The following is a 13,771-nucleotide window of genomic DNA, read 5'->3' as shown; positions in this document are numbered from 1 at the left end:
ATAGTTGGTGAAGGACATTATTCTGTCTCACTGAGGACGAAATCTGTGTGATAGGCCCAAAAGGATGACTTAAATCTCAAATCCAGTCATAACCAAGACTTACTTAAAGTAGCTTGAAAATAAATAGTTTCTCCTCATTGTCTCCATTCCTTCCAGACACGTTTTTGTCAGCTACATTTACTCAAAAGTCCCAATCCCAGGCACAGCATGATGTTTCCCTACCTTCCTCTTTCCCTTTCCATAGGCCTTTTACCCCCAGCTGTTGCTGCTGCTGCCAGCTCTGTGCAATTAACCTTAACAGGAATGCAGTTGTCCCTCTGTGGTTAATCCTGTTCAGGATTAATGAACTGTGCTTTAAAACGAGGGAGCTGCTAGGAAAAATGAGGTATAATTTTGTTAGAAAATTGTGTACTGCTAATTAATGAAAAAGGGTCATTTTAGGATTCAGCAGACTCAAGCTTAGCTGGAGAAAAAAATTACGAAGAGCAGTTATGTGAAGTTTGCTACTTTCTCTTGACTCTTGCTCTCTCTACAGACATCTTTTGTCACCAAACATACTGTTTTCTGTTTTGCTCCCATCAGGTCAGCACCAAGGCATGTCACTGGGAAGCAGGGAATAGAGACCACAGTAAAATGAGGCCACTTTTTGTAGGGCCACTTGTTTCTTCATCCTTTTTTTCTGAGCCATGAGTACTGTGTATAATGTGATTTGTTTAAGTGTTAAAAAACAGGGTCTAGTCAAAACAGTGAGGTCATTGCTTCTCCAGTTACAAACCAAGAAAACTCCCAGTATTTGGCTTTAATACTGATCCTGGGAGAATTTTGCAGTCCTCTTTCTCAGTAGTGCTTGTTCTGTATGTTTTAGGAAATGCTTGGGCAATACATTAGAAACACTAAGCCTCTTACTTTCTCGATATCAAAAGCAGTAATGATGGACACCTAGACAAAGCAAAATAACAAGGAATATGAGCAAGACAGTGACTAACAATCCAGGGCAGTGAAAAGGATATAAAATGAAAGCAGGTGGTTATCCGGTGTTTAAAAAACAAGGTTGGAAGAGGCACCTCATCAAAAATTTCCAAATTGTATGAAAATTGTATAACCTGTTTGGTCTTACACAGGTTTGTTTGTTATTTCAGAGCCCTCAGATTGTCCATTATGGCACATTGATTAACTGTCCTGTAAAAGATCAGTCAAATATCATGACTTCTGATACTTAGTGGTGTTTCATTGAAGGAGATCTTGAGGTATTGAAGTACACAACTGTCATTCGGATTTCAGATAGTTAGATCTTTTATTTAAAAAAGAAAAAAAAAAAAAAGTAAGCCTTGTGATGTAAGGTATTTAAGTCTCTAAGCCGTGCATTTGTAATTATTTATTTATTTTTTTTTTCTTAGAGAGAAGTTATGTGAATCCTTCTAAGTTCTAAAAATATACATCTGACTCTCTAAGTGAAAGATATCCATGTTGGGTGGGACAGATCTATAAAACTATATTGAATCCAGGTTTTGAATGTAAAATTAAATATAACGAATGGAATTTTCATAATATGATACTCAAAAAAAAAATCTGTACAATATATTGTAATGGGACAAATATCAATCCAAACCGCAAAATATGCACGGTTATATTATCCACATAAAAAGGAGGAGGAGCTGATACATTCAAGTCAAAGTTCCCCAAAGTGTTTTATTTAAGTGCCAGATGCAACCAATGTGCTAGCACACGTGCTTATGTTTAAGCATACGAGTACAGAAAGTCAGCCAAGTACAAAATAAAGTTGATCACAGTTATTTTTGAGATGGTACTTTGTTTATAATACATTCCACTGTTATATTTAAAGATTCAAAAGAAATGTTATCTTATCTTCTAATGTAATTACCACAGAGGACACAGAGCACGGGATTTTAAACACAGACAGATGAAACCAGGGATCCAGTTCCTAGAAGGCAGGAAACTAGTATGTTGAGACTGTTTTGAATGTGCCACCCATACTGGAGCAGTCTGTTACCTGATACAGGTTTGCTACAGCAAACCAGCTGACAAAGTTTCTGCAATAGTGAGAGCTTTTAGTATAGTGAAATACTTCATATCAAATTCTGTGTGGCATAAGAAATAACATACTTTTTTTTAAATTAATTTTGTTTTCCTTCCTGGACAGCATTATGGGCCAAATGCTCAATCCTCTTATGTCAAAGACAAAGCTGAATTTAAATGAGACCAGAATGCATGAGTATGCACTAAATCAGGCATATTTTTAAATGCATGCCACTTGAGATTGTGGAAGAAAAAATAAGCTCATAAATAGTTGGGATTTGTTTGAAGTCAGAGCACTTTTCTCTCTGTAAGTCTATTTATAGTTTTAGGATAAGAAATTCTTATGCTTAGAAGCAGGAACTGATGAGTGAGACTTTCTCATACTCAGAAGAAAAACATGAGTTGACTGCAATTTTCTGTTTCTTCAGTCTAAAGAAAATTCATGAGGCTTGTAGCTGGGATATAAAATTAATCCTGCTTACATAGAAGGACCTTAATCACACACTTGCAGTTCTGCACTTGAACTATGGTATCTGTACTACCCAACGGAGTCAATTCTCACTGAATGCTTTTATTATGGTTTTGCCTTCTTGTTAAAATAAAATTTGATTTTGCCAGTGAGCAAGATTAGTTTTTAATGACATTATTATTAATATTAATATTAATATTAATATTAATATTAATATTAATATTAATATTAATATTAATATTATTTATTCCATTGCTATATTAGAACCAGGAACCTAAATGGATTTGTTTTGAATTCTGAAGTGTTCCCTTTTTTTGCTGCTGGAGTCCAGTTCCATTCAATATTAGCAATCTGCTTCTATGCCGAAGCCAAGTAGTGACAGTTGCAATAATGAATATTTGCTGCAGGCCACTGGTATGAAAATAGCACAGTGCTGCAAGCCTGCGTCACCAGAAACAAATATTCCATTTGACTGTGACTGAATTTCCAGCTCAATTTTAGATCATTTATTATTGAAATAGTTCTTAAAGCACTGTCATAATATAATGCTAAGAAATGCTGATTCAGTCTTCAAGGCATCTGTTCAAATGTCTTCCTACTGCCTTTTTTTTTTTTTTTCCCCTTAATCACTTATACCTTTAATGCAGTATGCTGTATTTAGGACACCTAACTGCGTACAGGCAGCAACACTGTAATACACTCAAAGATGCACATGCTGGTTAGATTAGAAATTCTGGTAAGAAAAGGATTTTAATTCCTTCTTTGTAAGCTTTCTTAAAAGCTTTTAGAATGTTTCCCCCATAATTCCTGCAGATAATTGTAAAGATTGTATGAAGAGGAGCAGCTTTGCATCTTTAAATGTGTCATGGCTTTCACATGGTGAACTTGGATGATTTTCTTGTATGTGTTTTGATATCATTAATGTGTTTGCATTAATGAAATATATGATGTATTAAATAGGTGATGTTTTCGAAGGTATATGAGCCAGATATATGCTCTGAATATTGGTATTTTGGAATGATATTTACAATTTTTAGTTTAATTTTTGTATACAATGCTGCTTCCACGCATACATATCAAAATACCTTCAAAAGGACTATGATAATTGATTATATTTTCTTTTCACTTTAAGATAACTAGATGGTTAAATAAAAGGTCAACATACATATTGAGGTTCACATATTTTAAGCAGAAAAAAATCTGCGGTTATTTAAGCTTTTTAATGTATACATATTTTTATTTTATATTTTGTCCATTGCCTTAGGTTTTCCTATGTAATATAAAGAAATAAAGGTCCATACTTTGCTTAAGGCATACTGACCCTTGCACCACAAAGCTGGTAATGGTGATTGATGTACATATCTAATTTCCTGCAAGATTAAGATGAGCACCAACTTTGACACCAATTCTTAGTTAATATTAATGTCTTCGTTCTCTCTTCCTTTTCTCTCCCTCCTGCTGTCCTCTGCCTTCCTTTTTACCAGGACAGTACATTAGCTGTTAGTAGCTACTGTGTCCCAGGAGAAACTGAAGTTTTAAAAGCAGTGTTACATACTACTGGGTGTGGGCTTTTGGTATACTTGCAGCACCTTTCAGCTCAAGAAAAGCCAATGTCAACACAGATTTTCTGGAATGGTGAAGAAGTGACTAGTTAAATGAGTAATTTTGTGGACAGACCTACTCATCATTTTTCCAACAAAAGACTTAATTTTTCAAAATATTGTTTTTCTTTTGCAACATTGTTGTTAATCAGTAAAAAAAAATAAGAGCAGAATGTTCAGCAAGAAAACACCATTTCTTCTACAACAGTATTTGATATCCTCAGTACATTCAGAATATTATCACTTCCAGACTCCAACTCAGGAAAAAAAAGTACTTTTATTAAACTTTGAGTTGGACCTTTTACTATATGTTTTAATGCCAGCAGTATGTAGACTATTCATATCACAAACTCATCTTTTTTGGTTTTATAAATAATAATTCATCAAACCCTTTGAGAGAATATATAGAAACATTGCAAAATATAGAAATTGACAAGGCTAGAAAGTTCCTCAGAGGTAAGCTGCTAGCTGAAAGGGGGTCAGACCTGGGTTGCTCCTACAGATATTTCTTCAACCAGTCCTTCAATAGGCAATATTTCAGGATCTCTGTAGGTAGGTTATTCTAAGGCTTTAGAGCTTTAAATTAGAAAGAATTTCCTGATGTCTAATCTAAGTCTCTCTTGCTGTAATCCAATAGTCCTTGTCCTATTAGCAGGGATCAGGGAGAAGAGTATATTCTCCTATTTTTAGCTACCTTCTGCAGATCTGAAAAATATTGTCACTGTTTACCCTTCGTTTTTCAGATTCATAGGTCATATTTTCTAAACTTCTAATTTGTTTTGGCTTCCTCTCTCACAACCTCTTTCCTGTTAGTTTGCGTTTGTATTGCTGCTGAATTAACAACAAAGCATATCATTGTTTATGTGGTGTTTACTGTCCCCAGACTGGATACAGGGCCACCAGTGCTGATTAGAGGAGAAAAAAATACTTCATAAATCTTTCACTTCACACTTTCAATATGGCAGGAACCTTTTTCATAACATCATGGTATAAGTGATCTGTGTTCATCTTGTTATCCACTACTGAAAGTTTTTACTGAGAGAGAAAAAAAAACAAAAACACACTAGTACTGGGGCTAATGTTCTTCATCCTGTTTTAAAAGGTTACACATCCTGTTTTAATAGGTTACATTAATCCTACCAAGTGTGGACTCCTGCAATTGTCTTTACTGGAAAGCATCTCGTTTTCTAGACTGTTTCTCCAATGCATTAAAATTGATTTGAATCACATCTCCCAGTGTGTTTGCCCTTCCTCCAAGTTTGTTACTGTCTGCTAAATTAATGTGTGTTCTTCATTAATGAAATTGTTGAACAATATTAACATACTTCTGTGTTAAAGTGTCCCTCCTGCATCACAATACATACTGAGATCTATCTAGATCCAAATAATAGTTATTTTGCCTATTCTAATAGCTATTTTGCCTAATACTGCCATGCCTTTTCTTTTCTCTCCTTTTATGACATGGAAATGCATGAGGATCAGTAGAGGGGACTGAATGAGGATATTCCCTTTTTCAGAGGCAGAGGTCTGAGTCGAGGGCACTCAGGCTCCAAAATGGGATGGCAAGATATCTGTGAGAACTCAGTAGGAGTTCCCAGGAGGCTGTCAGCTCCTTGGTGCATTCAAGACTTGGATCCTTGGCAGGGATGTAGGCCCTCAGTACTTATTTGTTGGAAATCAGACTCATCTGGAAGCTGGGTTAACTAACAATATTGAACATGGATATTTAGGACTTATACAAAGTGTAATTTATATGTTATTCAAACAATAATATCACTGTGTGTTTTCTCTCTTCAGAATTTGAAAACTACAGAAAAAGCATGTGTTCTTAGATGTAAGCATTAGATTTCCAAAAAGATTAAAATATGTAACATGCTGACAGTTTTTCCAAGCATACTACTGACAAAATGAAAGTCTTTTTAGTGCTTGTGTAGGTATCAGAATGTTGTATTTTTAATTACAGTTATTAGTATACATTACTAGTATGTAATATTGGATAGTAATAATGCATAGATAAACGGTGATAGAAAAATTATTTTTTTATTTTATCAGATAACACTAATACAATTATTTTGATTCTATTTTTTTTAGTACAGAATGTTCAAACTTTAGCTCAGCTACTCAATCAGTGTAAGTATTATGTGGCACTGTGACAGTTTATGTATCTAAAGTGCTGCATATAAATTTTAACTACCTATTGTTCTGGTAATTTATGCAACCATTTTAATGGATTATCCTTCAGTCGTACAGTACAGTCTTAATGACCTGTCTTTTCAGTTTGTGAATTTTGTATTTACTGGGTGTTAGCAGAATGGAGGAGACAGTACATGGCATTTTGATACATGGGAGTAACCATACAAAATGCAAAGAATAAGGTCAGATTTAGTTCGTTAGTCAAACCATCAAAAGCATGGTCTGGCTCTCTGTACAGTTACAGTGTTAGCAAGCAAACACTGAAGGTCACAACCTTCTATTTTGTTTCCTTCCATCTCATCCCTTTGTCCACAGACGTTACCACAGGGACACCAGCAATATCAACGACGACAACCGTGGAAATCCGGAAGAGCAGTGTTATGACAACTGAGATCACCTCTAAAGTGGAGAAAATCCCCACAACAGCCACTAGCAGCACCACATGTCCTTCCGTTGAGACTGAGGAAGAAAAAGCAAAAAGACTGCTGTACTGTTCACTATGCAAAGTCGCTGTCAACTCTGCCTCGCAGCTGGAGGCGCACAACAGTGGTGAGATGGAGCAATACTTGCTTTCTTCCTTTTTTTTTTTTTTTTTTTCCTTCTGTCTCAAGAGCTCTGCAATTATCTTCTCCTGAATAGATTAGATCTCTTGCAGCAGGGGACAAAGAGGTGGCAGAAAGCTGGCAATTACATGGAATTCATTAACTATTAAAGAATAAAAATGACAGGCAAAGAGGCTTTCAAAAAGGGGGAAGAAAGGAAATTTATTGCACGCAAGTTACCCATTTTCTTACATTTTAGCTTTTGCAGCTTCCAGACCTTATAGAGCTAAATGACAGCTCATGCTTCATTACCTTTGGTGTTCAGAGTTTGCATACTTTTGTTTGTGCCAGCTAGCAAACTGAGAATGAATATCATTAGTTTTGTTTGAAATCTAACAAATTAAGGCTGAAAGAGTGAGTGTCAGTCAGAGTTCAATGATGAGTTAAAATTTTTAGGCCCATATTGTCTGTTAATAACTTGGTAAAATTTATGGTTTTCCATTGTTTTCATCAAATGATAGCGACTGGTGCATGAGAGGTGAATGGGTAATTGCTTACCACTGTCTTTCTTAATTTTTAAACCTTTTTTTTTTGTTATTAGAGCTAGTAACATCAGTAAGTTCAGGAAGTAGACAACCATTATCCACAGTCACTATTTTAAATGTCTTATTGATTGGCTTTGTGGTAAACAGCATTAAAATATCTTGGAATTTAATATGGAGACAGTGACCACCTATAACAGTCCTGTAGAAAAACTCCTGATTTTGGATGTCAGTGGTTACCTGACAGCAGAGTAACCAGAGTTAAGAGGTAGAAAGAGACCCTCAGGACTGAAAGATAGAGACAATGCTAGTATACCTGAAGTAAAATGATAAATGGCTTAAAAAAAAAAAAAAGTTTGACAAGCCTATAGAATCTGTTTAAATTAAAAAGGAAACAAAAATTTATTGGTATTCATGAGAAACAAAGCTTAGTCAGTTTTGACTACTGTGTTTCCTGTATGCCAGATCTTCAACGGGTGACATTTCAAGTTCATAAAGCTGTATATATTTAACCTATTTAATTACCTATGAAGCTTAGACTCTAAACATTTTTGTGATCTAGATATGAGCCAAAACATTACTGTGAATATTTAGATACAAACCTCCAAGTTTCTACTTTCTATGCTGATAAACTGTGTGTGTAGCTGTACACATGCATGCTTAGAAAAGTGTATAACGGGATGCATATAGTAATTATCACTGGAATACTAAATCTGTACATGGCAGTAGTCCATTATATTCACAGACTACTTGCCTGGAAGGCAACAGTGTAAGAAACTGGTCTGAATAAAGGTACAGCAATAGACACAATTGCTTTCTATCCAACCGTTATTTTAATTACCAATGCAAGTATGTTTTTCTGACATGCATGTTTCTCACATGTTTTGGTTTCTGTCCAGGTTGCTGCTAGCAACATCTGCCCCTTTGTGGTTTGAGAACTAATTAGTTAATTACAGATTTAAGTGTAAGCTACCTAATGAATACTGTTTATCAATCCATTCAGAAGGGCTACAAATCAAAGGCAACTACACCTTTAATAGCTAAATTACTCTTCCTTTGCAACTACAATTCAGGTCTTATTAGCAGCAGGAGTTAATGAGAAAAGTCACACTCATTTAACTTCACATCAGGATACCTGATTGTGCCACTACTTATTGGTGTGGCTGCTTTGTTCTAGTGTTCTATGTACAGAACTGTAATTTAATAATTAAATATCAGATGTGAAATACCATTACGTTAGTATTAATATGATACAGACAAACACAGACATATTCCAAGGATAGCACATAGCACCAAGCTGAGGTGCTATCATATGATTTTCTTTTAGAAAGAAAATAAAACAGTGAATGCAACCAAATTATGAAAGTTCTTTCTGTTTCCCATTTCTAATGTCTCCAGGGACTAAGCACAAAACTATGCTGGAAGCTCGGAATGGAAGTGGAACCATAAAAGCCTTTCCCCGGGCAGGCGTAAAAGGCAAAGGACCTGTGAATAAAGGAAACACAGGCCTTCAGAACAAAACATTTCACTGTGAAATATGTGATGTGCACGTAAACTCTGAGACACAACTGAAACAGGTACTCAGCTAGCTTGCAGAGTGTGATCCTTGGTTATTCTTTGTTTTTATGGTGATAAAGTACCAACACAATCAGTATGTGTCAATCTAATAGTTCACATCAAAATGGAGCTTATAGATTTTGTCCATTTTATATGTCTTTTATGCAATATGTTTCATTATTGATATGATTTTCTCCTGTACAAAATGTGTTTTCTCAAAAGCTTGTTTATATATATATATTAATATATATATATATTAAAATATATATATATGTTTTTATTTAAAGCATTATAGAAGCTATAAGCTGCAATGTTTTACAACTGTCTTTAGACTATGATAGTTGTCATGAGCTAATAAACCCTGACATTTAGTGTACTGCATGATATTTGCCTTGACAAAGATGTGGAGGTGGTTGTAGCCAGTATTTTCACAGAACATTGAACAACCTGCTTAAAAATATGGGATGGAGAGGATTTGATTATTTCTTTTTATTGGTGTTACTCTGTAACTGAGAAGCATGACCTCTACATTGCAATTACACTAAGTTATGTTCGGTCATTCATCAGATGAACAAAGCCTTTGCACTGAAAAACACTTAGTTTAATACCATATGCCTTTTGGAATTAAATGCTTGTTAAGGAACTTTACAAGAATGAAGATAAATTCTGTAATGGACAATAGAAATACTTGTCTTCTGCTTTCAGGAAAAAGTCCAATTCTTTTTCTCTTTTGTAAGAACTCTCTCAAGAATGAAAATCAAAGTAAAAATACAGTTCTAAAAAAGGTCCCTTACATCTAATACTGCAATAAAGTCTGTGTAGAAGGATTCGTGTAAAATCTAATAGATTTTATAAAGAAGATAATGGGCTTTGTGATTTTACTTCACTGTCATTTAGTTTGATATGTAGCCATCTTTCAGCTGAAATCTTAAAAGGAACTCTAGGCTTCTTAGGGATTTAAACCCTTTTGTGACCTTTTTTTTTTTTCTTTTTTTTTTTCCTTTTTTTGAATAGTGAGTGCAGTACTATCTAATATTCTTCCAAAACTTTCTATCAGCAGTGGATTGAATTTGATGGGTGCTTTATAAAGACAGGGAGGGGAAATTTTCAAAGGATTCTAGCTTTGTCCTAATTCAGATCTTGTTGAAGTTAACAAAGGTGAGAAATTCATTGACTACAGTGGAAGCAAAGTTGAACTGAGCACTGCTGAAAATCACAGTCCCAGTGTGTGGTGCACAAAGGAATCACTCAAACTGGAATAGGCCCTATTCTCATTCATTATTGAATTAGTCAAATAATGCTGTTGTGGAGAGCAGCAGCCTTCAGTATTAGAGCACACATGGAAAGCAGAACTTGAAATTAAGGAAATATCATTTTTTTCTTTTTTTTTTTTTCCTTTTGTTCCAATGTATTTTAACAGCACATAAGCAGTAGAAGGCACAAAGACAGAGCTGCTGGGAAGCCGCCTAAACCTAAATACAGCCCATACAACAAACTCCAGAAGGGAACGCATCCTCTAGGGGTAAGCCAATCACCGTTTGATTCACAGAATCATGCTGAGTAGGGTATTTAGAAAATGAGAATGGAAGAATATTTAAAATAAGAGGATAGTGTAAGCAATGGGAGTATGCGAGTGCCTAAATAAAGTCATGGAAGCCCATAGGAGACTTTTTATATCCTTTGAAGGGTGTGGACCCATGAGTCCTTGTTTTCGTGGCTCCTCTAAATAACCTTAGGAAAGAAGCTAGTTTCAAAGGTCATTAGAGAGCAAGAGAGGAGAGAAACATGCAAACATTAAACAGGATTTTTCCAGTTTTCACTGAAGACAATAGTGGTGAAATAACTAAATAAAGCTCTATAAAACATAAAACCTTTATTCATTCCTCATTTAGAAAATTATTCAAATAACAATTGAAACAATAACAATAAAAAAATCCATCTCTCATTTCATTCTGCTCAGTTTCAGGATGGCTCTGGTCACATTTTCAACTGACAGGACAAACTTTGTGGAGTTCTTGCTAGTTTCAAAAGATGAAAAACATGTTTACTCTTTAATAAAAAATAAAAAAAAAACAACACCAGGATCTTGCCATTAGTCAAGAAACAGTTTATGTTGTGGGTGGGATAGTGAAGCATCTGACAATTATCTACATCAGATAAACTGTGTGATTGTTTTATGTGACATGGTGTTTTGTAATGGTTTATAGATGATTTTGGCAGGCTGAGGGTGTTGATTCATTGGCCTCATACAGATTAGGCCCTTATTCATTGTCCATTTTCTCTAATGCAGACAGAATTTAGAGCTTTATTCTGTGAGATCCCAGTTCTCTGCTAGTTGAACTTAAACTCTTTTCTTGACCAATATAGAATTTGTCGTTGTTGGGGCAGCCCTTTTTTTTTTTTTTTTTGTAGTACATTCATGCGTTATTCAGTTGTGTAGGAACTTTCCTAGATATTGCAACATAATGCACTGCACTATTCTGGTAGATCCACTAATACAGAAATAGCCCCATAGGGTTGTTCAGTAATCCACCTGGGAGACCAAGGTCTCCACTACATATAAGATACACTGAAAAGAATAGAAAATGTACAATTAGGAAAGTTGTATATAGCTTCTCTGTCAAGCTTATTATTCCTTGAGGAAATTCATTGTTTCCTAGGGGGTAAAAATAACTATTATGTTACTGTTGTTGTACACAGTTGTCTATTTAACAATTTATGTAGTGGTGATTTCTAAGAACTCCAGCCAAGAATCAAGGCCCTCCAAGCGGTGCATAGACAAATAAAGTCAATAAGTCCTTTTCTTTCTGCCTCACTCCCAGGTGCTCACCATACACAAGTCAGAACAGAGGTGAGTCAGAGGGAATTTAAAGCAGAGAGAATGACTTAGCAATAAACCAACAGATAGCTATAGTAAAACAGAGGCTGCATTTAGTCTTTTTGTTTGTTTCTTTTTGAATAGAAGAAAAAAAAATGCTGTCACTTGAAATGCAGAATGGCATAGCAACAAGCCAAAGATGTGCTAATGTTTATGATGAGCTCTAGGCTTTAACTTTCTTTACTCCCTAATAATTTTTCAAGTCATTCACAGTCCCTTTGTTTATTTCACTGTAAATGAAATGCATAATGCCTACTGAACTCTTAATGTTGACCTGTGTGTTAATTAGCACTTGCAGAGAGATTTGATAATGAATGTGCATCGTACTCTATATAAAAAAATGTTACTGTTATTGCAGCTATCTTGAAATCACAACGATGTTGATAAATTAGCTGAAAGTCTAACTTCATTAGAAGTTCCTGATTCCTCTAAGAATGACCTAGCCTTTTAATATTGTCACCTAAGATCTTTGGTCTTCATGATAACAAATACATGAGCATCATCTTTCCTCCTCTCCCCCCCCCATGGAAGTTATGAAAAGGACATATTACATTCTCATATGTTTTCTAGACCAAAAGCTCTCCAATGCCATATTTTCAATATAATTTATACTGCTTCAGAGAAAGAAGCTTTATGAATTCCCAGAGTACTCTTTTACACTTGAAGAAATCTAGTTTTGAGACTTAGTTGAAAATGCTACACCAGAAAGAAAGAAGTTATCGGGCATTTCATAGCCCAAACTGTCTGCCATGAGATAGCTTTTATGAAAAACATGTTCTGTTGTTTTGGGTTGGTTTTATTTGTACTTTGTACTCAGGATTTTTATTTGTTCATTTATTTACTTAGTTTGAAAGTATTTTTCTTGACTGTTCTAAATAAGGCTGAAAAAATATGTACTAAATAAATAGTAAGGGAGGAAGAAAAAGTCAAATGTTCAGCAAGGGAAGAAGACAGCTTGGAACAGTGGATGTAACACTGATAAGATCATCTTTATCTGATCATAGTGTCTATTGCCCATTTTATCCTCTATTAAGAAAATTACAGAATGTGTTCCCCTCTGAGTATCCCTTCCAGAGCTTTAAAGGACATTGAGACCACCACAGTTGGCAATGGATATTAGGAAAAGTCAAAATCCTGTATCCATCTGGCTAGTAAAGAGCATATTTATTTATTTATTTTTAAGGAATACAGTGATAACTTTATGAATGATGAAATTCACTTTTGTTGCATGTCAGAGGATTTCTTTCTGACTATTCACTCACCACAGTACTATTGAGTGGAAAGGATCAGAGTGATATAAGGCACGTGAATTATTTGAAAATCCCTTTCAATTCAAGAATGAGAAATTGTATTTCATTATGTGTCTTTCAGAAGTGTCTGTAGTTAGACTGAGATGTACAAGAGCATAGTACATATATTAATATATTCGTATTCTGTATATTGAATACCATATATTCAGGTATACATGCTATGCAAAGGACCTCAGGTCATTCCAGGACACAAACCCATCCAGAGTCAATCATAGCTGATGGGAAGTTTTCTTTGTTGGTGGATGAAGTCTCTACCCTTACCTCAGAGTTGTAAAAACAGAACAATTAAGGTATTCAGGCTCCTGGCTTCTCATTAAAACCTTAAAATCCCATCAAAACCTCCAGAAATCTATATAGACTAGACTACTCTGATGTTCACTTTTATGCATACCAAACGTAAATTCTCAAATACTCAAATAATAGTGAAGGTCTGTTGAGTATTTTCAATTAGTCTGAACAAAGCTTGAGCTTATTTATTTTCTTTTTGCAAACTCTAAATGCAGAGTTTTCTAAACTGTATTTCTTATTGTGCAAGACTTGTGATTTAAAACTATTTAAACCAAAAGCCCCACCAACAGTAACAAAAATATCATCCTTTGGCACCACACTAAGTGATACAGGAAAGAGTTTTTCATGACTATA

General features: G+C 34.9%; 1 protein-coding gene across 3 annotated transcripts in view; it reads left to right on the top strand.

The window, feature by feature from the left end:
* Positions 1 to 13,771, top strand: part of ZNF385D (zinc finger protein 385D) — a 430,542-nt gene that overhangs the window by 414,929 nt on the left and 1,842 nt on the right. For all 3 annotated transcript variants that reach the window (XM_082754569.1, XM_082754568.1, XM_082754570.1), the window contains 3 exons: positions 6,616 to 6,849; positions 8,783 to 8,961; positions 10,362 to 10,463. In XM_082754569.1, the coding sequence (XP_082610695.1) occupies positions 6,616 to 6,849; positions 8,783 to 8,961; positions 10,362 to 10,463 (515 nt within the window). The remainder of the gene's footprint in view (positions 1 to 6,615; positions 6,850 to 8,782; positions 8,962 to 10,361; positions 10,464 to 13,771) is intronic.

This window comes from Aythya marila (assembly GCF_965140915.1).
Source record: "Aythya marila genome assembly, chromosome: 2".
NCBI lineage: Eukaryota > Metazoa > Chordata > Aves > Anseriformes > Anatidae > Aythya > Aythya marila.
The sequence above is the reverse complement of the archived record's forward strand: the minus strand, read 5'-3'. Positions and strand labels throughout refer to the sequence as shown.